At 43.9% G+C, this 27,807-nt stretch overlaps 2 protein-coding genes across 3 annotated transcripts in view; both read left to right on the forward strand.

Annotated features, from left to right (window-relative positions):
• CSTF3 (cleavage stimulation factor subunit 3) overlaps nt 1–27,807 on the forward strand; it is a 710,177-nt gene that overhangs the window by 68,239 nt on the left and 614,131 nt on the right. The window lies entirely within an intron of this gene.
• CD59 (CD59 molecule (CD59 blood group)) lies at nt 88–26,691 on the forward strand. 2 transcript variants are annotated; one of them, XM_050758793.1, is made up of 5 exons: nt 111–207; nt 2,571–2,615; nt 9,517–9,601; nt 15,196–15,297; nt 22,050–26,691. In XM_050758793.1, exons 3-5 carry the CDS (start codon nt 9,535–9,537, stop codon nt 22,265–22,267), a joined length of 387 nt encoding a protein of 128 aa, XP_050614750.1. In that variant the 5' UTR covers nt 111–207; nt 2,571–2,615; nt 9,517–9,534; the 3' UTR covers nt 22,268–26,691. The 2 variants fall into 2 exon arrangements, with proteins under 2 accessions (XP_050614749.1, XP_050614750.1); XM_050758792.1 differs by lacking the exon at nt 2,571–2,615 and having other exon boundaries at nt 88–207.

A 27,807-nucleotide genomic window follows, 5' to 3' on the forward strand; every position in this document is an offset into this window, starting at 1 on the left:
AGTTCCGCGCGAGGGGTGGAGGGAGGGGAGGGGGTTCCTGCCGAGGCCTGGCCGCGCGGTGCGGGAGCCTGGAGCCTGGAGCCGGGGAGGGCAAGGGCATCCTGAGGGGCGGATCCGGGGGCGGAGCCTCGCGGGCTGGAGCAAACAGCTGCGGGGGCTGAGCGCAGAAGTAGAGCAAGGCTGGAAGCGGATCCCGGGCGCCGCCAGGTAAGAAGGCTCGAGGGCCTGCAGGGGTTCGGGTGGGACGAGCCGAGGCGGCGGCGGCGGCAGTGGCAGTCTGGGCCTGGGCGGAGGGTCTGCGGGGCTACCCTTGTCCTTGCTTTCCACTCGACCCCCGCCGGGCGAGCTTCCCGACGCCTGGCCCTTCCGCCCGTCACCGCGGCCCGGTGTCCTGGCCGAACCCTGGCTTTATTTTATCTACGAGGAAGGAGAAACGGGGAGCGCGCCCTCTCCAGAAGCAGCCTCCTTCCCCCGCCGGGCAGCCTCGCACCCAGGCCCACTGCCATAGCTTTCGTCTCAAGGGAAGCTCCGGCAGTTTAGAGGAACTGCGCCTTGGGGAAAGGCCAGCCCTCCGTGGTCACGGCCGTTACTCTCTCCCCTCGCGGTCTAAATGTAGAATTTTGAAAAGCAGGTGTCGGGCGAAACGGAATTTTTTTTTTTTTTTTTTTGAGATGGAATTTCGCTGTCGTTGCCCAGGCTGGAGTGTAGTGGCACGATCTCGGCTCACCGCAACCTCCGCCTCCCGGATTCAAGCGATTCTCCTGCCACGGCCCCTGAGTAGCTGGGATTACAGGCATGCGCCACCATTCCCGGCTAATTTTTGTATTTTTAGTAGAGACGGGGTTTCCCCTTGTTGGTCAGGCTCGTCTTGAACTCTTGACCTCGTGATCCGCCCGCCTCGGCCTCCCAAAGTGCTGGGATTTACAGGCGTGAGCCACTGCGCCCGGCCAAAACGGACGTTTTAAGTACGACGTAGTGTTTTGTTCTCTTGGGTCGGCTCAGGCCTCACCCTTGTTAGAGTCTGACTGCTGACTTTTAAAAAAACAACATTAACCCGGAGGCGGAGGTAGCGGTGAGCCAAGATCGCGCCGTTGCCCTACAGCCTGGGCAACAAGAGGGAGACTCCGCCTCAAAAACAAAACAAAACCACAAAGAACAAACAAACTAAAACCAACATTAGGCAGCGCGCCTTTTATGGCCGTTTAGTGATACCCAGGCTCTCCACTGGTCATTTCTGAAGTATTTAACAGCACTTTGTCAGTAAAACAATAGGCTTCACTTCATAGGGTAGTTGAGATGATTGATGGAAAGCGCTCAGCACAAACGCAGTGGCTGCTAATTATTTCAGGTACCCTGCGATCCCTGAGCAGTTGTTCAAGTTCTCCACTCCTGAGATTTACTCCCAGTTCCCTGAAGAAGGCACAGAGCTCAGAATGTTGAGGGAGCTGGCAACGTTTGCCAAAATATATTAGTCCATTCTCACACTGCTATAAAGAAGTACCTGAGACTGGGTAATTTACAAAGAAAAGAGGTTTAATGGGCTCACAGGTCTTTGGGCGGTATAGGCTTCTGCTTCTGGGAAGGCCTTAGGAAACTTAGAATCATGGTGGAAGCAGAAGGGGAAGCAAACACACCTTACTTGCCAGAAGCAGGAGGAAGAGAACAAAGGGGAAAGTACTACACGCTTTCAAACAACCAGATTTCATGAGAACTCTGTCACAAGATAGCACTAGGGGGATGGTGCTAAACCGTTGGAAACCACCCCATGATCCAATCACCTCCCACCAGATCCTTCCTCCAACACTGGGGATTAAAATTCACCATGAGATTTTGGTGGTGTATTAGTCCATTTTCATGCTGCTGGTAAAGACATACCCAAGACTGGGTAATTTATAAAGAAATAGAGTTTTAATGGACTCACAGTTCCACGTGGCTAGGGAGGCAGAAGGCAAAAGGCACATCTTACATGGCAGCAGACAAGAGAGAAATATGAGAGCCAAGTGAAAGGGGAAACCCCATATAAAACCATCAGATCTTGTGCGACTTATTCACTAGCACAAGAACAGTATGGGGGAAACGGCCCCCAATGATTCAATTATCTCCCACCAGGTCCCTCCCACAACAGGTGGGAATTCTGGGAGTTCCAATTCAAAACGAGATTTGGGTGGGGACACAGCCAAACCACATCACAAGGTCTTGCCTAATGGCTTGCATTCAATGTCATAATCATATGGGCCCTTAAAAGTAGAAGCGGTTCCTAAATATTTAATCAGAACTAACAGCTTCTTTGATAGCCCTGTTGGAAGAAACATTTCCAACCCTATCTAAAGTAACCTGGCCCTTATGCCAGGTCACCGTCTAACGCAGTGGTTCTTAGTGTGATCCCTGAACCAGCAGATACGCAGCCCCCGAGTGCTCAAAATGCACATTCTTGAGCCTTACACTAGCCCCACTACATTAAAACCTCTAGGGCTGGAGTCCCATCATCTGCTTAAGAGCCCTCCAGGTGATTCTGATGCTCCCTAAAGTTTGAGAACCAATGTTAGGACCCTCTTTTATTTTCGTCCTAGTCTTCAGCACCAGTTGGTGTAGGAGGTGAGACCTACTTCACAGTAGTAAGTATACTGATGAGTGAATTCCTTAAATGTTATTAAATAATTATTGGATGTGTTAAATGCTTTATGTTCACATTTATTTGGATTGCATATATATGTGCATACATATGTGTATTTGTGTGCGTATATGTAATATATATGTATATGTGTTTACATGTATATGTAATATATATTATATATGTTTATATGCAGTTGACCCCCAAACAATGTGGGGTTAGGGAAACTGACCCCCCCCCACAGTTGAAGATTCAAGTTTAACTTTTGACTCCCCCAGAACTTAATTACTAATAGCCTATTGTTGACCAGAAACTTTACCAATAACATAAACAGTTGATTAACACACATTTGGTGTGTTATATGTATTGCCTACGGTATTCTTGTGATAAAGTTAGATAGAGAAAAGAAAATGTTACTTAGAAAATCATAAGGAAGAGAAAATCCATTATAGTTCTGTACTATAGTTATTGATACCATGAGTTTATGTCGTCTGTTTACAAGATGAATTACCTGTCTGAAATGGCAGGCGACCACAACTGCGGACCTCAATCTGTGGTACCTATCAAGCAGTTCAACTGTTTTTTTGGTAACATCATGACTTTTCTATGCTTCTTGGGAGCGTGTCCAGCATCACTAGAGGTACCCTGTATGGGTCTCATGTGTCATTCAAGTTTTACACTATTGTGCTTAACACGATAAAGAAAATACTCAAGAACTGCAAGAGATCACCTTTTACTGTGATATGCAATTTTCTAGAGAGGCAGACGGCTCACAGATAATTATATCACATGATACTAATCCTATCCCTGATGATAAGTAGATCCTTGCAACACTTGAGCTCACTGCAGTAGCAACAGGAGGTGACTACGGCATTATTAACAGTACAGTATATACTATAGTTAATTTTATGCAGTATGATTTAATACTGCATCTTTACATTTGTTTACATTTCTCTTGACTTTGAATGTTGCCATGTATGGTCTGTGTGTGTGTGTGTAAGTTTTTATTTTTTGAGACAGGGTCTTACTCTGTCACCCAGGTGGGAGTGCAGTGGTGTGATCTTGGCTCACTGCAGCCTCAACCTCCCAGGCTCAAGCAATCCTTCCACCTCAGCCTCCTGAGTAGTTGGAACTACAGGCACACGCCACCACACCTGGCTATTTTTTTTTGTAAAGATGGGGTTTTGTCAGTCTGGTCTCAAACTCTTGGGCTCAAGCAATCTGCCTACCTCGGTCCCTCAAAGTGCTGAAATTACAGGCATGATCCACCATGCCTGGCTAACACATTTTAACTTTATAATAGATTTGTGTATGTTTTTGGGTAGTGATTAAATAAACTAGTATCTCTATGCATTTTATGCATTCATGACATACCTAAATTTTTCTTAATTTTTAAAAATATTTCTAGGCTATGCAGTTTATGTAACAGTTTTTTCAATTGCAGATCTCCAAAAAATTTTCCAATATATTTTCTTAAAAAAAATTGCATATAAATGGACCCCTGCAGTTCAAATCTGTGTTGTTCAAGGGTCACATGTGTGTGGGTGTATATATTTAATTGATATTTGGGGAGCTGGTTGAGGTTTTTGGATGGACAGTAACACGTTTTCCTACTTAAAACAGTGGAAATAGGCTCATTGCATTTTCTACCCAAATACCTAGAACATTTGCTATCTAAAACATTTTCAGGAACTTGAAAAGAAGTGCCTGTATTTGTTTTTGTTTTTTTCTTGGAGATACTAAGTTTAAGCTCTTCTTTTAAAATTGTACTTTAAGTTCCGGGGTACATGTGCACAACGTGCAGGTTTGTTACATAGGTATATACACGTGCCGTGTTGGTGTGCTGCACCCATCAACTCGTCATTTACATTAGGTATTTCTCCTAATGCTATCCCCCCCCCATCCCCCAACCCCAGGCAGGACCCGGTGTGTGATGTTCCCCTCCCTGTGTCCGTGGGTTCTCACTGTTCAGCTCCCACTTATGAGTGAGAACATGTGGTGTTTGGTTTTCTCTTTTTGCGTTACTTTACTGAGAATGATGGTTTCCACTTTCATCCATGTCCCTGCAAAGGCCATTAACTCATCCTTTTTCCAGCAAAGAACTATAACTCATAGTATTCCATGGTGTATATGTGCCACTTTTTCTTTATCCAGTCTATCATTGATGGGCATTTGGGTTGGTTCCAAGAATTTGCTATTGTGAACAGTGCCGCAGTAAACATATGTGTGCGTGTGTCTTTATAGTAGAATGATTTATAATCCTTTGGATATATACCCAGTAATGGGATTGCTGGGTCAAATGTTATTTCTAGTTCTAGATCCTTGAAGAGTCACCATACTGTCTTCCACAGTGGTTGAACTAATTTACACTCCCACCAACAGTGTAAAAGCATTCCTATTTCTCCACATCCTCTCGAGCAGCTGTTATTTCCTGACTTTTTAATGATCGCCGTTCTAATTTCTTGCTTCTCTAGTTCTTTTAATTGTGATGCTAGGGTGTCAATTTTAGATCTTCCCTGCTTTCTCTTGTGGGCATTTAGTGCTATAAATTTCCCTCTACACACTGCTTTAAATGTGTCCCAGAGATTCTGATACGTCGTATCTTTGTCCTCGTTGGTTTCAAAGAACATCTTTATTTCTGCCTTCATTTCGTTATGTACCCAGTAGTCATTCAGGAGCAGGTTGTTCAGTTTCCATGTAGTTGTGCGGTTTTTAGTGAGTTTCTTAATCCTGAGTTCTAGTTTGATTGCACTGTGGTCTGAGAGATAGTTTGTTGTGATTTCTGTTCTTTTACATTTGCTGAGGAGTGTTTTACTTCCAGTTATATGGTCAATTTTAGAATAATTGCGATGTGGTGCTGAGAAGAATGTATATTCTGTTGATTTGGGGTGGAGAGTTCTGTAGATATCTATTAGGTCTGCTTGGTCCAGAGCTGAGTTCAAGTCCTGGATATCCTTGTTAATTTCCTGTCTTGTTGATCTGTCTAATATTGACAGTGGGGTGTTAAAGTCTCCCACTACTATTGTGTGGGAGTCTAAGTCTCTTTGTAGGTCTCTAAGAACTTGCTTTATGAATCTGGGTACTCCTGTATTAGGTGCATATATGTTTAGGATAGTTAGCTCTTCTTGTTGCATTGATCGCCTTACCATTATGTAATGCCCTTCTTTGTCTCTTTTGATCTTTGTTGGTTTAAAGTCTGTTTTATCAGAGACTAGGATTGCAACCCCTGCTTTTTTTGCTTTGCATTTGCTTGGTAGATCTTAATTCATTGTGAGCAGCCTTCCACGCCCATTCTTTTCCTGGCTATGCAGTTCCCCACCATGGAAGTGTACCATAATATACTCATTTTCCTTATCTTTGGATGTGTGTGTCACTACATTGTTGCTGTTTTAAAGAATGTTTGTATAACCTTGACTGTTTCTTATTCCTGTGATGAAAGGTCTATCTGGAACTCCATTATGGAAATGGGCTAGAGTCAACTTACGCACCACCCAGGAAAACCTGCCCTTCCTTCATCATGGGGAAGACTTGTCCCTACATATCTTCTTTGAGGGATTTTTCAGTTGTGCATTCTTTAGAAGAATTAAAAATTATTCAGAACAGTAGCAATATTATTAGAACAGTCTTTAAGGACAAACCCGCTGTTATTAATGAGTCCTGAGATTTTTGGAAAGGAATTGAGTGTTGATGCTTTCTGAGTGTATCTTGCACTTAAGTGCTTGGTTTGGGTGGAATGGTAGCACTTTTGGTTCGTTTGTCATCTTATCTACACTTACCTTATGGGCATCTTCCTTTTTTTTTTTTTTTTACTTAAAATGGAGGGTGTTTTAGACTAGGGAGTAGTTTTACCAAAAGATAGATGATTTATAACTACTAGAAAAGGAACATAGTCATGTGTGGGTTTTCCGGATGTTTCTGATTGTAAAAGTAATACTTTGTTAATTATAGAATATTTGGGGAAAGGATGGAAAAAAGTAAAGGATCAGGAAGAAAAATAAAAGCCGTAAATGATCTTGCTTAGTGTTAGTTACCATCTACATTTTAGGGCATTTATAAAATAGCCTTAAAACAGTCAGCTATTTCTTTTTCTGCCTCCCACCTTCCTCCGCCCCCCATACACATACACACACTCCACGTGAACGTTTTGCTCTTGGAAATTCGTATTTTGGCAGTGGTTCCTAAAGGCCTGGTCTTATTTTGATCAAACAGCCTGACCTGGGCATCTACACATAGCTACTTCCTTTCTCTGCCATCTTGGCTTCCCCTGCAGTGTGTCATGGGATCAGCTATAGCAACAACCAGCCGGTCATGTGGAACTGAAGCTAAGACTTGACACTCCCCATCTGTCCCAGAAAACTGAGGGCTTCCTTAGGTTTGATGCCTGAGGTCTTCCCTGCTTACTCAACCCAGGGTGTTTCTCTGGCTTCCTCATCTCACATCACCCTTTGTCTGCCTTCCCATCCTTCACCCCCCAGCACTCCCTCCCCACGCAGTTTCTTCCTCAGGTAACCTCATTACGCCTAAGTTGCACTAACAGTGGCCACAGCTTTTTGAGTGCCATCTTTGGCCAGGCATTGTGCTATGCAGTACACATAACTATCCCCGTGCTTACTAGCCAAAGCATGATCAGAGGTTAACACACAGCAAAGAGGTGACAGAGCCAGAACTATCTGGCCTTGTTCAGAGGCCTCCAGACTGAACTGGAACACCTGTGAAAGCAGGCCAATTCTTTCTTTTTTTTTTTTTGAGACGGAGTCTCACTCATCACCCAGGCTGGAATGCAGTGGCACAATCTCGGCTCACTGCAAGTTCTGCCTCCTGGGTTCACGCCATTCTCCTGCCTCAGCCTCCCAAGTAGCTGGGACTACAGGCGCCCGCCACCACACCCAGCTGATTTTTTGTATTTTTATGAGGCGAGGTTTCACCGTGTTAGCCAGGATGGTCGCCTTCTCCTGACCTCGTGATCTGCCCACCTCGGCCTCCCAAAGTGCTGGGATTACAGGCGTGAGCCACCGCGCTCCACCCAGGCCAGTTCTTTCTAAGGCACTTCATCAAAGAACAGCTCCCCGTCAGGGACCCTGTGTGTTGTGGTGGTGTGATTTATGTCAAGGACCATTCCAAGGGAAGTGTCCTGAGCCGGCAGCTCCTGCCAGCCTGATACCTTTCCAGTGCCTAACCCGAGTCAGGAGGTTCCTTCCTTCCTGCTTCCATAGGGATGCCTGACATTGTAGCTACATTGGCTTTTTGTTTGTTTGTTTGTTTGGAGACAGGGTCTTGCTCTGTCATCCAGGCTGGAGTGCAACGGTACAGTCACAGCTCACTGTATGTAGCCTTGACCTCCTGGGCTGGAGCGATCCTCCCACCTTAGCCTCCCAAGTAGCTGGGACTACAGATACGTGCCACCACACCAGCCTAATTTTTTTAAATGTTTTTATTTTTGTAGAGATGGGGTCTCACTATAATACCCAGGTTCCGATCATGCTATGCTTAACTTTTAGGAAGTGTCTGGAGCTCTCTGTTTGGGGACCTCAGACCAGTACCTTCCTCTCCCTGCTCACTTGCAGCACTAACCTGAGACTGTAAATCACCCTTCCTACTCAGAAACCACTGAAAATGGGGAACCAGGCAGGCCGCTGGCAGCTGCTGGAGCCCAGGCCCCTGGGAAGGTCCACATGGGGGATGGTGTCCCATGGCAGGGTGTAGGTTTCAGAGCCCAGCGGGTGGTGGGGAGCCCTCAATTTGTAAGGAAAGGCCAGGCCACAGTTGTCTTTCTTCCTGGTTCCTCACATATCATAAAACCACCTCTTTCTTACCTCCACCACCCACATCTCCAGGCTTGACTCACTGATTGTTTTCTTTTTTGGACAATGTCAGACCCTGCCCTTTTCCTGGAGCTTCTCAGTCCTCCACTGGCCTGTATCAGCAAATTCCTAAGTAGCAGATGACCTTTAAGATGTGAGAGGTGATGATTCCACAGAACCTGGAAGGAAGGGACAGGAAGGATCGTCAGGATTGTCAGTTCCCCAGGGAACTCTGCATTTCTGACTTAGGGAGGGTAGGTGACTCACCCTTCCAAGAACCCATCTGTCTGTCCGGGCCTATGGGACTCTGGAGAATAGAATATGGAGTACCTTGGTTTACAGGCGCTGCCACCTCCTTATTTCAAGATGGGTTCAGGGATGTAGGGTTGGAGTTCGGAAATTTCTTAGTTCTGCTATGGATGCTTTGTACTTAGGCAAGTTCAAAACCTCCCCATGCCTTAGCTTCTTTACTGGGTAAAGTAGGGTTGGAGGCATTTCAGCTTTTCCTTCTCACCTGATGCTATCACTACACATCTAGGCATTTGTGTAATGGAAGCTTACAAAGTTGCCCAATACGTCTCTTCATGTGCCCAAAGAGAGCAAGCAAGTGTCCCCATTATAATTCTTACAGTGAGGAGCCAGAGCTTCCAGGTATGCTAAGCCGTTGCTCCCTGTTCTGCTGCTGAATGCATGCTGGTGCCTTCTAGGGTCACCCCTTTGGTCTGATTCACTTAGTGCTATGGCTCAGAGAAGTGGCCCTCTGTTTCAGCCAGCAGCTTGCGGTGGGGCCAGTAGAGTGGGAACCACAGTGACTATATGAGTCAATTTGGTCATATTGTCGTTTGAGTCCCTAACCCTGATGGGGAAGATAGTGTTATTCCCACGGTGTGGTAGTGCACGCTGGGGCTTATAGGGACTGAGCCTACTGAAGGGTATATGGTGCTGTGGGTTAGAGCTGGGGCATGGCCCGGGGATTCAGTGTGCCTTGACTTCCCCTGTAAATGTTCCTCTCAGAAGCCTCCTTGGCCTTCCAGCCCTTGGTTTTTGAGACAACCAGCAGTCATTTGTTTGTTCCTGACAATCCTTCCTGTCCCTTCCTTCCAGGTTCTGTGGACAATCACAATGGGAATCCAAGGAGGGTCTGTCCTGTTCGGGCTGCTGCTTGTCCTGGCTGTCTTCTGCCATTCAGGTGAGTGCTCCAGTCTCAGGACACAGATCTAGGCTGCCTTGGACATGAACTCCCTTCTTAAGCCTCAGTTTCAGCCCCAGCTCCTCCTCCAGGCCTGGCTTGCTTTCTTTTGCCTTCCAGTGTTACAGGTCTGGGGTTGTATGACAGCTCCTTCCTGTGTTATGACCTTGTCCTCAGTGGGGCATCTTCCTGAGTTACAGCCCTGTCCTGGGTTACAAGGTGGCTTTTGGCAGGGGTGGGTCAACACTCGGCGGCTGAAGTTTCGCTCCTGTCACCATAAGCTGCTTGGGGACACCAGTGGATACCGTTCTTAGAGTGCTGTGCAAGTCCATTTGGGGTCCACTCTGCTTAGAGCCATCCGAGCTCAGTCCTTCTGCTCTGGGGCTCCTCCTGTGTTTTAATGATGATGATGGTCATAGTTACAGCAGCAGCAGCTAACTAACCCTGACAGCATTTATGTGCCAGTCACTACTCTAAGCATTTTACATGTATTTGCTTATTTAATCCTCATGCCAACCTGACGGAGTTGGTGGTATTTTTATCCTTGTTTTACAAGCAACAAGATTGAGGCCCCCCCCCAAATTAATAACTTGTCAAATAACACACAGAAGTGGTACACTGGAATGTGAACACAGTCTGGCAACTGCTCTTCCCTCCTGCTCCAGGCCACCTGTCACTGGGCCACCGCTTCCCGTCAGTTACCCTTCGCCTGGTTGCTGGAGGAAATTGTGTGCTTCTGAGTCAACTTCTATAACAGTGGAAACACACATGCTTCATTGTAAGGATCAGATGTGGTTGCCTGCCTGTGTCATGTTGGTATAACGTCTTGGCTGCTGCTGGATTTTTGTTTTTTATAAATATGGTTGGTGGGGGAAGCAGAAAAGGAAGTAGCAATACAGTGAGCAATTTATTTATTTATTTATTTATTTATTTATTTATTTATTTTATTTTATTTTATTTTTTTGAGACGGAGTCTCGCTGTGTCGCCCAGGCTGGAGTGCCGTGGCCGGATCTCAGCTCACTGCAAGCTCCGCCTCCCGGGTCTACGCCATTCTTCTGCCTCAGCCTCCCGAGTAGCTGGGACTACAGGCGCCCGCCACCTCACCCGGCTAGTTTTTTGTATTTTTTAGTAGAGACGGGGTTTCACCGTATTAGCCAGGCTGGTCTCGATCTCCTGACCTTGTGATCCGCCCGTCTCGGCCTCCCAAAGTGCTGGGATTACAGGCTTGAGCCACCGCGCCCGGCCAACAGTGAGCAATTTAAAAAAAGATTTCCACACCACCGTAGCATGTCTTAGAATATTAGTAGCAACCGGCCGGGCGCAGTGGCTCAGGCCTGTAATCCCAGCACTTTGGGAGGCCGAGACGGGCGGATCACGAGGTCAGGAGATCGAGACCATCCTGGCTAACACGGTGAAACCCTGTCTCTACTAAAAATACAAAAAACTAGCCGGGCGAGGTGGCGGGCGCCTGTAGTCCCAGCTACTCCGGAGGCTGAGGCAGGAGAATGGCGGGAACCCGGGAGGCGGAGCTTGCAGTGAGCTGAGATCCCGCCACTGCGCTCCAGCCCGGGTGACAGAGCAAGTCTCCGTCTCAAAAAAAAAAAAAAAGAATATTAGTAGCAACCATATATTGACGGCTTATTGTTTACTGGGGACTGTGCCAGAGCCTGTCTCATTTAAATCCGTCTAACCATCCCGGGAGGTCGGTGCTATTACCTCCCATATTACAGCTGAGGAAATGAAGGCAAAGTAGTAACTTGCCCCAGGACACACTTTAATATGCTCTCCCTTTCTGAGCAGAAAGAGAAGTCACAGCACCCCTCCCTCCACTTCTGTGAGTCTAGCCAGGGTGCACAGTAATGTGGTTCACCTGTGTTAAAACACTATATTTTTTCTATAGTTATTTTTTATTTATTCATTTTTCTTTGTTCCTTCTTTTTTTCTGTCTCTGCTGCTTAAGTTGGAATATTTTCTAGAATTTTAATAGCCCAGTGATATCCTACTTCTAGCAGTCTGCATTTGTTTATGGAGCAAGCTTGGGACTCTCAGCTTCTCTCTGACAAGTCTTGGGTTGCACATCAGCCCTTTCTCAGAGAATTGAGATGTGAAGCTCACACGCCCACAGATGAGAGGCCTTCTTTGCTGCTGCCCAAAGGGTCTGAGGACCCTGCAGTGGAACTTTCCTCTGAACTCTGCCTCTCGTAGTCCAGGGGAAATCTCGGCTACCCTGGCTTAGTGGCTAAAATATCAAACCGTTGTCCACTGACCTATTGCTTGTTTTTTTGTTTGTTTGTTTGTTTGTTTTTTTCAGGGGGACAGAGTCTCACTCTGTCGCCCAGGCTGGAGGGCAGTGGCATGATCTTGGCTCACTACAACCTCCGTGTCCCAGGTTCCAGCGGTTCTCATGCCTCTGTCTTTTGAGTAGCTGGGATTACAGGCGCGTGCCACCATGCTTGGCTGATTTTTGTGTTTTTAGTAGAGGCGGGGTTTCATCACGTTGGCCAGGCTGGTCTGGAATTCCTGACCTCAAATGATCCACCTAACTCAGCCTCCCAAAGTGTTGGGATTACAGGCCTGAGCCATTGCACCTGGCCCTGTTTTTGACCTCAGTTTCCCCCATAATCTATAGTTTCCTTCTCTTCCCACTCAGGTCAATTAGAACATCATGGTTAACCAACCTTGGATTTAGAACTGACAGCCTGAGTTTGAGCTCAGCTTGGTCACTTAGTAGCTGTGTGGCTTTGAACAATTTAGTTAACATCTTAGTCTTAGTTTTCTCTTGCAAAATGGGGATGAAGATAATTGAGCCTACTTCTCTTAACAATCCTATGAAGAGCTTTAACAATCCTATGAAGAGCTTAGCACATCGATGCACAGATATTTGAACACTGAATGAACGTGTTTGCCATGAATACTTTTGCCCACAGACGTTCCAACCATGGGTTTTAGCCTTTCCTTCTAAAGGTTTCTCAAGAAGCCAAATGAGCCCAGGATCTGGTCAGTACAAAAATCCACATGTACAGGTAACCTTTTAAAATGACCCTCAAAAATGGCCAGTCTCAAGAACAACACCTGTCATCTTAGATTCTTTCCATTTCATGAGCATGAATACACGTCAGGCACAAGGAAGGGACCAGAGAAAAATTGCATCTTTGTGCCTTCTCCTTGTGGCTTCCCTCTCATACAGTCATGACAGCCGCAGGCTGACAGTGGGGGAGAACAAACAAAGCCGGTGGATAGGGCCCTGCCCACAGGCCCCAAGGCTACCGAGGCTGCCGCCAGCTCTGCTGCTTTGTAGCCAGGTGTCCTTGGGTGAGTCACGTCACCTCTCCAGACATCTGTCTTGTTATCTGCAAAAAAGTGGGGAAGGAGGGGGTTGGTTTTATTTTATTTTTTTTTATTTTATTTTTTTTTATTTTATGTAGACATGGGTCTCACTCTGTCTCCCAGACTGGAGTGCAGTGGTGCAATCTTGGCTCACTACAACCTCCACCTCCCCAACTCAAGTGATTCTCGTGCCTTAGCCTCCTGAATAGCTGGGATTACAGGCATGTGCCACCACGCCTGGCTAATTTTTGTATATTCTGTAGAGGTGGGGTTTCACCATGTTGGCCAGGGTGGTCTCAAACTCCTGGCTTCAAGTGATCCACCCACCTCGGCCTCCCAAAGTGCTGGGATTATAGGTGTGAGCCACCACACCTGGCCTAGTTTTTGTTGTTGTTGTTACTGTTGTTGTTTTTTAAAACTAATATTTCAAGGCATTAATCTGGAACCTTCACAAGTCAGAGGGATCCTCTGTTGGGTAGGATTTCACACCTGTGAGGGCAAGCATGGCCATTTCAGATGCTCTAGAGAACTGGGTTCCTGTCTGTGCTCAGGAAGTGAGGACCCACCTTCCTTCCACTGGACTTTCCACTGAAAAGTCTCCTCTTTCCATGGTGATAAACCTAGGCTTCAGCCTTAGAACTAGAAGTCAGCTCTTGGGCTCTAAAATCCACACTTGGTTTAACCATGACATTCTTTTATGAAATTTTACATGTTTCCTCTTTGAAAATATCTTTTCACACAGGTGGGTACTGCCAAATACTGATGACATGGCAGAAGTCACATGGCAGGAAGATAGTTTATCTCTGATGATGGAAAAGGGGTTATCTATACAAAGCAGGACGATTTCCTTCCAACTCTTGCTTCCTCAGTCTCTCCCCATCACATGTGTGGATTGTAACTCATCTTTTCTTGTCACTGTTGTTATAAAAATGGAGAAGGAAAAATAACCCAGTAAAACCTGACAGCTAGCAAGGATGAGTCCTAAGAATTGACTGGGAGCAATAATTGTTTTTCAAGCTAGGGAACTGGAGGCAATTTGCTTCTGATGTAAGATGACCCTCATGTTGTGTCTGCTGGTACCCAGCTCTCCTATGGCCATGGGTTTAAAGTGCACAGCTGTTGTCTTTGACAATGTGTACTCCTGGCATTTGGTCAGTCCCTTAGAAGCAGGTAGTTCAGTAATGATACCTTATCCCAGAAGTTATCAAACTTTTTCTGTACGGGACCAGCTGGCAATTTTTTTTTTTTTAATAGTTTCACTCTGTCACCCAGGCTGAAATGCAGTAGTGCAATCTTGGCTCACTGCAACCTCTGCCTCTTGGGTTCAAGTGATGCTCCTGCCTCAGCCTCCCAAGTAGCTGGGATTAGATGTGCGCACCACTATGCCTGGCTAATTTTTGTATTTTTAGTAGAGACGGGGTTTCGCTATGTTGGCCAGGCTGATGTCAAACTCCTAACCTCAGGTGATCCATCCTCCTCGGCTTCCCTAAGTGCTGGGATTACAGGTGTGAGCCACCGTGCCTGGCCCAGATAGTAAATATTTTAAGCTTTGCAGGTCAAGAGGCAAAATCAAGGGTATTATGAGACTTACCTCAATAATAAGAGAAGAAACTAAATTTTCACAGATTTTTTTTTATTGGCAAAATTCACAACATAATAATTGAGTCCAACCATATAATATGCATCTACTAATGAGGGGAATAGAATTCTTTTTAGGGGGATAACCATTTGCTTAATTGAGGTTCAAAATTAGTGTTCCCTCTCATCAAATCAGTTGCAGATGTTCATCTGTTAATACTGATCTGTGATGACATTTTATGTATTTCATTTTTGAAAATGTATTTTCATGCAGATAGGTATTGCCAGACACTGATCATCAGCCCACAAGGATGTGATTTAATTGGGCATATTCATTGCTTGGAAGACACTTATAGAATTCTGTTTGTTTCTCTTGGTAATTTCCTCTGAACACATCATTACATTGCAGACTAATCTCCTTCCAGTTGCAGGTTAGGAGGAAGCTTCTCAATTGCACAGTTACATGGATTTTCAAATGTGGATATTTCCTTTGTGCTTGCATCAGGTTCCAAAAAATGTTGCTGGAACTGTAGTTTCAATTTGGAAAGATATGACCGCTATACATTTGTGCGGGAATGGAAGTATACCACAAGTTGCCGACTTTGGGCCCACATTAATGGAGATGGTGGGCTGCCAGGGAACAAGTCAGTGTTGCTTTAAGAGATCCTTACTTTCTTCCTGATTCTAGGTCATAGCCTGCAGTGCTACAACTGTCCTAACCCAACTACTGACTGCAAAACAGCCATCAATTGTTCATCTGGTTTTGATACGTGTCTCATTGCCAGAGCTGGTAAGAGCCTACCCTGTCTGTCTCCTAAATGTAAAGGGGTAATAAGTGCCTGGGAAGAAAATTGTGCCACTGTAATCGCCATTAGACTTGCATCAAGTAATAGCTGCTGTTTATTAGCATCAGGTGTGTATTGCGTTAAGCACTTTGTCCATGCATTTTATTTTATTTATTTGTTTTTTGTTATACTTCAAGTTCTAAGGTACATGTGCACAACGTGCAGGTTTGTTACATATGTATACATGTGCATGCATTTTAAATTTAATGTTTTGTACTTCTAAGGGTGATCTTTTATTTCCATTTGATAAATGTGGAAACTGAGGCTCAGATTAAGCAACAAACTATTGTCAAGTAACCAACTCAGGAATTGAACATGGAAGTCCATCTGTTTCCAAAGCTTTGTACCCTTTAACAGAAGCCCTGTGCTGCCTCCTAAACCTTGGAGAACCTACTGTGTGCCCAGCAGAAGGTTAGGAGCTAGGGATGCAAAGATAAAGAAAAGACACATACAGTTAAAATTATGACAAAGGCCTGTTTGACTGTCCTACATGACTTTATGTATGCCTCTGTCTCATTCTATGGGGTATCTGGTATTTTCAGAGTCCTGAGGAGACTCAAGCTGAGCTCAAAGCACAAGTAGGAGGTAAGAGGGATAAGTAGGAGGTGTGCCTGTGAGGGGCAACATCTGGTACCAGGGCTCGGTAGCCTCAGAGCAAAGTGTTCATGAATGTGGGGGTGGGCAATACTAACATGCACCAGTCCTGTCCAGTCTGCATTTTCCAAATTTGTGAGACTACGGAATATTCACCTCCGTCAACCCTGTTAAAATGGAGTTTAGGAAGTGGTAGACAGAGGAAAGAAACCAGCAAAGACATGCCCTTCGTTCTTGCTGGTATGGTTCTGGATAGAATCAATGTGTGCAAATGATGCCAGCGAGGAATGATGGTTTCAGAATGTTCTTAGTGTCCAAGGTAAAACCCCAGGCTTAGATTTCTAAGAGATTAATAATAAAAACACTCCACAAGGTTCTTTGTACTCTTAGATCTTCTATACCAACTCCCCCCAATGTCAACATCAAGAAATGGTGAACATGTCAGGTAAACTCAGAAAAGCCTTGGAACACCCACAGGTTTACAAAAGCCTGAGATAAAGAAGATTAACTTCCCCAGAAAGGAGAAATCCCTCAATAACTAAAGACAAATTATAGTTACCCTGTCTAAAAAACCAGGAGCATCTGATAATTTTGATATAAATTGCTGAATTGCAGCTAAAACTGCAAACCCTCAATTCAGAGTTCTTGATTCTGTAGGGGACCAGTCCCTCTGCCTCCATTGGAAGACCGTGTTCATTCACTGTTAATGTAGAAAGTGTAGTAAGGCCCCTAGAGAAAACGTGGTCATTATATATGAGCACAGAAGACCTGGCTCTTTAGCTTAATCAACTGTGTCTCTTGGACTCCTCACTACTAAGTATAATTAAACTAAGTATAATTTCCAAATGAGATGATCAGAGCAATCACTATGTGTTGAATGAATATTAGAGCAGCAATTAGGAGCACTGACTTCTGTCTTGCCACCAGCTAGTTCTCTCCACCTCTGTTTTTCATTTATGAAATGTATGTGTTGGACAGCAGAGGTAGGGAGGAGAGGAAAGGAGGTCGGAGCCAAGATATTTTTCCAGCTTTTAAATCCCAAAATTTCTTATAAATGGTTAATGTAAACAAAAATGAGACACACCTATTAAAACGACCAAACTCCAAAACTCTGACAACTCCAGATGCCGGTGAGGATGTGGAACAATGGGAACTTTGTTTTTTTGTTTTGGTTTGTTTTTTGTTTTTTGAGACAAGGTCTTGCTCTGTCACCTAGGCTAGAGGGCAGTGGTGCAATCTCTGCCTCCAGGGTTCAAGTGATTCATGCTTCAGCCTCCTAAGTAATTGGGATTACAGCCATAAGCCACCATGCCCAGCTAATTTTTATATTTTTAGTAGAGACAGGGTTTCACTCTGTTGCCCAGGCTCATCTCAAACTCCTGGCCTCAAGTGACTGCCCGCCTCGGCCTCCCAAAGTGCTGGGATTACAGGCATGAGCCACCACACCCAGCTGCAGTGGGAACTTTGATTCATTCCTAGTGGGAATGCAAACCAGTATAGCTACTGTGGATGACAGTTTGGTAGTTTCTTACAAAACTAAAATATAACACAATATATAATACTTGATATTTTGATAATTATGTACAGTATATATTTTATAATGACTGTGTTGCTGGCTTGTGTATTTACTATATTTTTAAATCATTTTAGCATGTACTCCTTCTACTTATTTAAAAAAAATGTTAACTATAAAACAGGCTCTCGGGAGGCTGAGGCAGGAGAATTGCTTGACCCGGGAAGCGGAGGTTGCAGTGAGCTGAGATCGTGCCACTGCACTCCAGCCTGGGTGACAGAACAAGGCTTTTTTTTTTTCTTTTATTTCTACAAAGAAAAAAAAGACAAAGCAAAAAAGAAAAAAAACCCAGCCTCAGCAGGCAGGTCCCTTCAGGAGGTGTTCCAGAAGAAGGCATTGCTGTCCTAGGACAGGACAGCCCCATGCGTACTTTTACCCCTGAAGACCTTCTAGTGGGACAAGATGAAGAGGTGGAAAACAGTGATACTGATGATCCTGACCCTATGTAGGACTAGGCTAATGTGTGTGCTTGTGTCTTCGTTTTTAACAACAACAAAAAAGTTTAAAAACAAATTAAATAAAAAAGGTTCTGACTGGGCGTGGTGGCTCACACCTGTAATCCCAGGACTTTGGGAGGCCGAGGCAGGTGGATCACGAGTTCAGCAGATCAGACCATCCTGGATAACATGGTGAAACCCCGTCTCTACTGAAAATACAAAAAATTAGCTGGGCATGGTGGCGGGCGCCTGTAGTCCCAGCTACTCGGGAGGCTGAGGCTTAAGAGTGGCATGAACCCGGGAGGCGGAGCTTGCAGTGAGCCGAGATCATGCCACTGCACTCCAGCCTGGGTGACAGAGTGAGACTCCATCTCGAAAATAAATAAATAAAAATAAAAAAGCTTATAAAGTAAGAATAGAAATAAAATATTTTTGTACAACTGTATAACACGTTTGTGTCTTACACTATTATTACCAAGGTAAAAACATTTAAAATTAAGTTTCTAAAGTAAAGTGGCAGCAAACTAGGGTTGATTTCTTAAAATAAACTTAGTATGGACTAAATGTACAATATTTAAAACATCTACAGTAGTGTACACTAATGTACACATTCACCCACCACTCATTCACTGACTTCCAGTCCCACAAGCTCCATTCACGGTCAGTGCCCTGTACAGGTGTACCATTTTAAAAATCTTTGTATCACATTTTTACTGTACCTTTTCTATGTTTAGATATGGTTAGATACACAAATATTTACCACTGTGTTACAGTTGCCTACAGTATTCAGTAGAGTAACATGCTGCACAAGTTTGTAGCCCAGGAGCAACAGGACATACCACATAGCCTGAGTGTGTACTAGGCTAGTCCATGTAAGTTTGTGTAACTGTACTCTATGACGTTCGCACAGCGACGGATATGATGGTGCTATGCAAAGTAAGTCTAGAAGAGAGAGAGGTTGGCTGCTAATTCAACCAATATTTACTGGCATCCTAGCAGTATAAACCATGGAAGTATAAGCCAGGTTAAATTAGTCTTGAAGGGGCCTCTGATGACAGTGCCAAGTGGTCATTGCTATAATGACGTTCTGAACAAGGACCACATTTAAGGGTGCCCAGGACAACTGAAGACTGTTGGCTTTAGATAGACTTGAGCCAAAGTATACAAAAAGAGTGGGGAGGAGAAAACCTTTAACACTCCAGGGACTCTGATATAATCCACTTTTATGTGGATAATTCCGAGGCTGGCTTTGGTGAGAAGATTACCATCGTAAGGCTGTTGTTTGAATATGATAATTCAAGTAAAGCACTTTGGTATGCTGCAGGACACATAGTAAATGACTAATTGGTAGCAATGAGTAATAAATTACTGTCTGTTCTCCCCAAGCTGCTAGGCTTCCCTAATTAAAATTCTGACAGCTTTAAAGCTTTTCAAGTTCCAGTGCTTACTTACTATTACATAAAGCAGTAACTTGTCTGAATCACCAGCAGCCTCTAGTACAATATTAGAAGCTTCCAGTTATTTAGTTAAGACTCCAGCAAGTAGAGGCATTTCTAGAATACTCTATCTGGACTCTGCCGCTTGACCAAACTTCATTAAATTCCAGTCCAAATACCCATCCCCTCAGAGGAGAAGGAAAGGACAGTAAGCCTGCAGTTATAAACTGAGAAGTGTTGTGTTCCAGGCTTTTCATGGAATTGGGTAAATTAGCTACAAACCTGAAATAAGGAAGTATGCATCTGCATTTTTTTTCTTTCCAGCACAGACGATAAGAAAACAGTTTCAGGGCAAGGACAAATACCTTCTTATGACCCAATATCTAGCACATAGGCACTCAGTTATTTTTGGAGAAGAAAATCTACCATAACACCACTCTCTCAACTAATACATTTTTCGCCTAACATGCTTTTTCTGAATATTAAAAAACTACGATAAGATACTTGGAGCATATACTTCTGGCCTTTATTTTCCTGTGTGCCCAAGGCTATTTTTCCAAAAATGGGACCATGATGGCATGTTTTTGTAGAAACTTTTCCTGTATTACTGAATAATCTAATGATTTTTAAAATGAAGTTTTAAATATTTTAAAAATAAATCATCCATGTGGCAAATTTTAAAAACTCAATAGAAAGATAAACGAGGTGTATTCTTCCATGATGATAACACCATTAAATTACGTGGGAATCCTTCTAGAGAATGGCAGAAGTATATATACTTGGGAGTGGAATTGCTCAGTCAAATGGATAACTCTATCTTTAACTCTTTGCGGAAATGCCACATTTGTCCAGAGTATCTGTACTATTTTACATTCCCATCAGCAATGTTTGAGGGTTCCAGTTTTTTCCACTTCCTTGCAACATTTGCTATTTGCCATTTTCTTCATCTTAGCCATCCTAGTGGGTATAAAGTGGTATCTCACTGTGATTTTGATTTGCATGTTCCTAATGACTAATGATATCAAGCATCTTTTCATGTACTTATTGGCCATTTGAGAATCTTCTTTGGAGAAATGTTTATTCAAATCCTTTGCCCTTTTTGTTTTGTTTTGTTTTGTTTTATTTTGTTTTGTTTTGTTTTTTAAAGAGCCAGGGTCTTGCTTTGTTGCCCAGGCTGGAATGCAGTGGTACAATCATAGCTCACTGCAGCCTTAAAGTCCTGAGTCCAAGTGATCCTCCTGCCTCAGCCTCCCAAGTAGCTAAGACTAAAGCTGCAACACCCTGCCTGGCTAATTTTTAAATTTTTTTGTGTGTGTAGAGTTGGGATATCACTATGTTGCCCAGGCTGGCCTCAAGCAATCCTCTCACTTCAGCCTCCTAAAGTGCTGGGATTACAGGTGTGAGCCACCACACTGGCCTCATTGCCCATATTTTAATTGGGTTAGTCTTTTTATTGTAGAGTTTAAGAATGTTTTCTATATCCTGGATACTATGCTCTTCCATATGACTTTAAAAAAAAAAAAAGAGAGGTGGTCTTGCCATGTTGACCAGGCTGGTCTCAAACTTCTGGCCTCAAACAATTATCCCGTCTCGGCCTCCCAAAGTGTTGGGATTACAGGTGTGAGCCACCGCGCCTAGTGTTTTCCATGTGATTTGCAAACATTTTCTCCCTTTCTGTGAGTTAACTTTTTATTTTTTGGTAATGCCTTTTGAAGCACAGAAGTTTTAAATTTTGATGAAGTCCATCCAATTTACCTATTTTTCTGCCCACACCCCACCTTTTTTTTTTTTTTTTTTTTTGAGACGGAGTCTCGCTCTGTCGCCCAGGCTGGAGTGCAGTGGCCAGATCTTGGCTCACTACAAGCTCTGCCTCCCGGGTTTATGCCATTCTCCTGCCTCAGCCTCCCTTTTTTTTTAATCAAGCTCCTTCCATGTTAGCACTCATAGGCCCATGTCATTTCTTATCTACGTGGACTTGCATTGTAAGAAATTCTATTGTAATTTCTTTAAACACTTTTTAAAAATTAATGGACTGGGTTGTTTTCAGGCTTTTTTCTGTACAGATACTGTCCAGTGCTACAGTGGCCCTTCTTGAGCATATATCTTAACCTCTTTTATACATAGCTTTGGCTGGGCATGGTGGCTTACCCCTATAATCCTGTCACTTTGGGAGACTGAAGCAGGAGGATCACTTGAACCCAGGAGTTCAAGACCAGATGACTGGGCAAGAAAGTGAGACCTTATCTCCAAAAAATAAAAATAAAAATAAAAAAAGAAAAGGAAAAGTAAAAAAACCCCAAGTAACTTCATAGTGTAAACTCTGAAAGTGGTATTGCTGGATCAAAGGGGACATGTGTTTAAAATCTTGGCAGATATTACCAAATTTCCCTCTTAACAGTATAAATGCCTGTTCCTCTCCCATCCCACACCCACAACTATACTGGCTATGATGAGACCTTGGTTTTCTGGAAAAGCTCTATTTAGAGGTGTATCATTATTTACTTAATTGTTCTCCTTTATAACCCACCTGGGATGAGCATCTTGTCTAGATGTCTCTACTTGCACAGGATACATATGAAATACAATTGAGGGTTCAAAGGCAGATACAGAACTCTTCCCACTTACTTTCTTACCCTTGTGTGTGTGTCTCCCCACAGGGTTACAAGTATATAACCAGTGTTGGAAGTTTGCGAATTGCAATTTCAATGACATTTCAACCCTCTTGAAGGAAAGCGAGCTACGGTACTTCTGCTGCAAGAAGGACCTGTGTAACTTTAACGAACAGCTTGAAAATGGTGGGCCATCCTTATCAGAGAAAACAGTTGTTCTGCTGGTGACCCCACTTCTGGCAGCAGCCTGGTGCCTTCATCCCTAAGTCAACACCAGGAGAGCTTCTCCCATACTCCCCGTTCCTGCGTAGTCCCCTTTCCCTTGCTGCTGCATTCTAAAGGTTTGATATTTTCCAACCGGATCCTGTTGGGAAAGAATAAAATTGACTTGAGCAACCTGGCTAAGATAGAGGGGCTCTGGGAGACTTCGAAGACCAGTCCTGTTTGCAGGGAAGCCCCACTTGAAGGAAGAAGTTTAAGAGTGAAGTAGGTGTGACTTGAGCTAGATTGCATGCTTCTTCCTTTGCTCTTGGGAGGACCAGCTTTGCAGTGACAGCTTGAGTGGGTTCTCTGCAACCCTCAGATTATTTTTCCTCTGGCTCCTTGGATGTAGTCAGTTAGCATCATTAGTACATCTTTGGAGGATTGGGCAGGAGTGTGTGAGCATCCTCTCTCACATGAACGCTTTCGTAAACTTCAGGGCTCCCGTGTTGCCATGGAGGCATGCCAAATGTTCCATATGTGGGTGTCAGTCAGGGGCAACAAGATCCCTAATGCAGAGCTAGAGGACTTCTGGAAGGGAAGTGGGTAAGTGTTCCAGATGGCAGGGCATGAAAACTTAAGGGAGATACAAGTGGCTGAAAGTCGAGTTTTTCCTCTATCTTTAAATTTTATATGGGCTTTGTTATCTTTCACTGGAAAAGTATAATAGCATACATTAATGGTGTGTTAAAGCTATTTCCTCTCCTTTTTTTTTTAATTGGAATGGTGGGATATCTTGGATTTACCACACACAGTTACAGAATGAACACTCCGTACATGTGACTAGCAGTATTAAGTGTGCTTATTTTAAATGTTACTGGTAGGAAGGCTGTTCAGGTATGTGTGTATACAGTATGAATGCAATGGGAACAACCTTTGTGGTTACAGTTTGAGACTTCCAGAGGTCATCCTTAATAACAACAGATGTGCAGGGTTGTTTTACCGTCTGCATCCAGCCTTCTGTTAACTCCTAGCTGACTCAGCATAGATTGTATAAAATACCTTTGTAAGGGCTATTAGCACAGTCACACATGTTTGAGGCTTTCAGAAGCTCTTTCTAAAAACTTTTTCCTTTTCCCTGTGTATTCTAGTGAATAAAGCTCAAGATTCAGTAGACCTTAATAACATTTGTATGTTATGATCTTGGCTGTATTTAATGGCATCGCCTGACTTTTGCAGATGGAGGAATTTCTTGATTAATGTTGAAAAAAAAACCCTTGATTATACTCTGTTAGACAAATTGAGTGCAGTGAATGATGCCTTTCTGAAAATGAAATATAACAAGTGGATGAATGTGGTTATGGCCCAAAAGGATAAAAGCATATGCAGTATGCTTAATGGCAGTAACTGAAAGAAGACATCCTGAGCAGTGCCAGTTTTCTTCTGTTGATGCCATTCCCTGAACATAGAAAAATAGAGACTTGCTTATCAAAACTTAGCATTACCTTGGTGTTCTGTGTTCTCTGTTAGCTCAGTGTCTTTCCTTACATCATCTTTAATCCTCAGTTTCAAGACAAAATACTAGGTGTGACTCTTTCCTCAATAGGAATTTTTTTTTTTTTTTTTTTTTTTTTTTGGCCGAAGGAAGTACTGACCATGCCCACAGCCACTGGCTGAGCAAAGAAGCACATTTCATGTGAGTTCTAAGGAATGAGAACGAATTTTGATGAATTTGAGCAGAAAATGAATTTCTGGGAACTTTTTTGGGGGCGAAGAGGTGGGGAATTCAGCCACACTCCAGAAAGCCAGGAGTCGACAGTTTCGGAAGCCTCTCTCAGGATTCAAGATTCGAGGATGAAATTGGCTTACTGCTATCTTGTGTCATGTACCCACTTTTTGGCCAGACTACATTGGGAAGAAGGCAGTCCTCTAAAGCAGAATCTGGGTGCTGCTAAATGGAGAGATGGGAAGAGGGTTGTTAAGCTGTCCAAATCAACAACGGTCATATAAATGGCCTTAAACTTTGGGGTTGCTTTCTGCATAAAGTTGCTGTGACTCATGCTATAGACAAGGTTGAGTACCTGGACATGAAGGCAATCCTGTAATGTAAAGATATTTACAGTATTGCCTTTGGGTCCAGTCTTGCCTACTGGCTCTTTGCTCGAGAGCCACTACCCCATGCCCTCCACTCATCTGGATTTACAGGAACTGTCATAGTGTTCAGTATTGGGTGGTAACCCCATTGGATTGTCCCCTTGAGGGGATGAGCTAGGGGTGCAAGGTACACCTGATGAGTAGGTCAATTGAGCTCATGGTATTTCCTGAAGATGCTAATCCATTTGCCGAACTGAGTCTTGAATGTACTGGGGGCTTCAAGGTATGGGTATGTTTTTCTTGTGTCCTTGCAGTCAGCCCCCATGACTTCTCATGTCACGTATGTCCTGAAAAAATAAGAGCCTGCCCAAGACTTTGGGCCTCTTGACAGAATGAACCAGCTTTATACATCTGAGTCCTCTTGGTAAGTCCTTTAGCAGTGTTCAAAGTCTACTAGCTCACATTAGTTTCGGTTGCTGCCAACAGATCTGAACGAATGCTGACAGATCCCCGTGAGGGCTTCTTGATGGGCTGGCTGGAGCTAGTACTGACATTCATTGTGATGAGGGCAACTTTCTGGTACAGGGTTCTAAGCACTATGTTTTATATACATTTTCATCTGTACTTGCACCTCACTTTACTCAAGGGGAAACTGTGCAAAGTTAGCTGGATAGCTCAAGGTCACTTAGGTAAGTTGGCAAGTCCATGCTTCCCACTCAGCTCCTCAGATCAGCAGATCTACTTCTCTGCCTGTTTTGCATACTCTTTTTAATATGTGCCTAACTTTGGAAAGCCTAGAATGGGTTCCTGGTGCTTTTTTTACTTTGAAGAAATCAGTTTCTGCCTCTTTTTGGAAAAGAAAACATAAAGTGCATTTTTTTTTTTTTTTTTTTTTTTTTTTTTTTTTAACTGGAAAGTTACCCAATAGCATGAGTTGAAGAGCACCTAGTTAGTCCTTCCTGGAAACAGAAGATCATTTCAAAACACTATCTGCCAGTCTGTTTCTCAGTGTCTGCTACTTGTAGATATTTCATTTCAGGATAGCAGCAGTTAAATCCGTGGATTTTGTAGTTAGGAACCTGAGTTCAAACTCTCTTCCACTAATTGGCTGTGTCTCTGGACAAGTTTTCTTTTTTTTTTTTTTCCCCCAACCTTTTTGAACTTTCACTTTCTACACCTACCTCAAAGAATTGTTGTGAGGCTTGAGGTAAAGGGTCTGCCAGATAGGAAGATGCTAGTTATGGATTTACAGGGTTGTTAAGGCTGTAAGAGTCTAAAACCTACAGTGAATCAGAATGCATTTACCCCCACTGACTTTGAAATAAGTGAAAACTAGCCAGAAGTCTCTTTTTCAAATTGCTTATAGGTTATTCAATATAAAATTTTTATAATGGATATCTTATTTATCTAAACTAAAGCTTTCTGTTTATACACACTCCTATTATTCTGGGGTAAGGTAAATGACCACAGTACCTTAATTTCTAGGAGGGTGCCTGTGATGGTTCATTGTAGGTAAGGACGTTTTCTCTTTTTCAGCAGCTGTGTAGGTCCAGAGCCTCTGGGAGAGGGGAGGGGACCATGCGCCCAGCAAGGGACTGAACTGGGAAACTCAAGGTTCTTTTTACTGTGGGGTAGGGAGCTGCCTTTCTGTGATCAGTTTCCCTTGGGATGTTGCTGTTCCCCTCCTTGCTATTCATGGCTATATACAACGTGGCCAACCCCAGTAGGTTGATCCTATACATGATCAATGCTGGCGCTGACTCTGACTAGCCGCACCCAACCTGCCTATAGGTTTACAGATACATTAATTAGGCAACCTAAAACATTGATGCTGATGTTGGTGTGACATAATGCTATGGCCAGAACTGAAACTTAGAGTTATAATTCCGGTATTAGGGTTCTCCAGAGGGACAGAACTAGTAGGATATATGTATATATGAAAGGGAGGTTATTAGGGAGAATTGGATCCCACAATTATAAGGTGAAGTCGCACAATAGGCCGTCTGCAAGCTGGGATAGAGAGAAGCCAGTAGTGGCTCAACCCGAGTTCAAAAACCTCAAAACTGGGGAAGCTGACAGTGCAGCCTTCAGTCTGTGGCCAAAGGCCTGAGAGCCCCTGGTAAGCTACTGGTGCACGTCCCAGAGTCCAAAGACTGAAGAACCTGGAGTCTGATGTCCAAGAGCAGGAAGAGTGGAAGAAAGCCAGAAGACTCAGCAAACAAGGTAGACAGTGTCTACCACCACAGTGGCCATACCAAAGAGGCCACCGATTCCTTCCTGCTACCTGGATCCCTGAAGTTGCCCTGGTCTCTGCACCTTCTGAGTCTAGTTCTTAAGAGCTTTCAATTCCATGAGCTGTCTCATAGCCCTCCAATAAATTCTCCGTGTCAGCTTCTGTTGCTTGTGGACAGAAAATTCTGACAGACCTACCCTATAAGTGTTACTGTCGGGATAACATGAGAACACACAATCACTAAGTGTTAGCTACGGTTATTTTGCCCAAGGTAGTAGGGCTAGTTGATGCTGGTTGATGGGGCTTAAACCCAGCTCCCTCATCTTCCAGGCCTCTGTACTCCCTATTCCACTGAACTACCTCTCAGGTTTCAGTTTATTTTTAATTCTTACTCTGCAAGTACATAAGACCACATTTACCTGGGAAAACAAGAATAAAGGCTGGTCTGCATTTTTTAGAAACTTTCTTGAAAGGGAGATGGGAATGCCTGCACCCCCAAGTCCAGACCAACACAATGGTTAATTGAGATGAATAATAAAGGAAAGACTGTTCTGGGCTTCCCAGAATAGCTTGGTCCTTAAATTGTGGCACAAACAACTTCCAGTCAGAGCCAGCCTCCTGCCAGGAAGAGGGGTAGGAGACTAGAGGCCACACATGCTGCGGCCTTGCCCTGAAGGCTGGGGTGGCAATTTGGAGGCTGTCCAAACACCCTGGCTTCTAGAGCTGGCCTGTCCATTTGAAACCCCAGCTCTGATGCTAATCAGCCACCCTCAGGCAAGTTACTTAACCTTACATGCCTCAGTTTTCTCATCTGGAAAATGAGAACCCTAGGCTCAGGGTTGTTAGAAAAGTTAAATGAGTTAAGACAAGTGCCTGGGACACAGTAGCCTCTCGTGTGTTTATCATTGTGTCCTCAGCAGGTCGAATAAACAGCTTCTCAGGTGTGAGGCTGGCGCAATTATCTGGAGTGGGTTGGGTTTTCTAGGATCGACCCCCTGCTGCATTTTCCTCATTCATCCACCAGGGCTTAATGGGGAATTAAGGAATCCATGTGTAACTGATAATAACTGTAGCTACACTTCAGTGAGCACCTATTAGTTGTCCCTGGCACTGCTTATACATATGTCTATCAAATACATCAATGAGGTAGATATTGTCTTCATTTTATAGATCAGAGAAAATTGGGGTTCAGAGAGCTGATGTGATTTTCCCAGGGTCACAGAGAGTCCCAGATTCAGGCACAACTCTTATATTCCAAGACACAAGCACTACATGTCC

This window comes from Macaca thibetana, chromosome 14 (genome assembly GCF_024542745.1).
Source record: "Macaca thibetana thibetana isolate TM-01 chromosome 14, ASM2454274v1, whole genome shotgun sequence".
NCBI classification, from domain to species: domain Eukaryota; kingdom Metazoa; phylum Chordata; class Mammalia; order Primates; family Cercopithecidae; genus Macaca; species Macaca thibetana.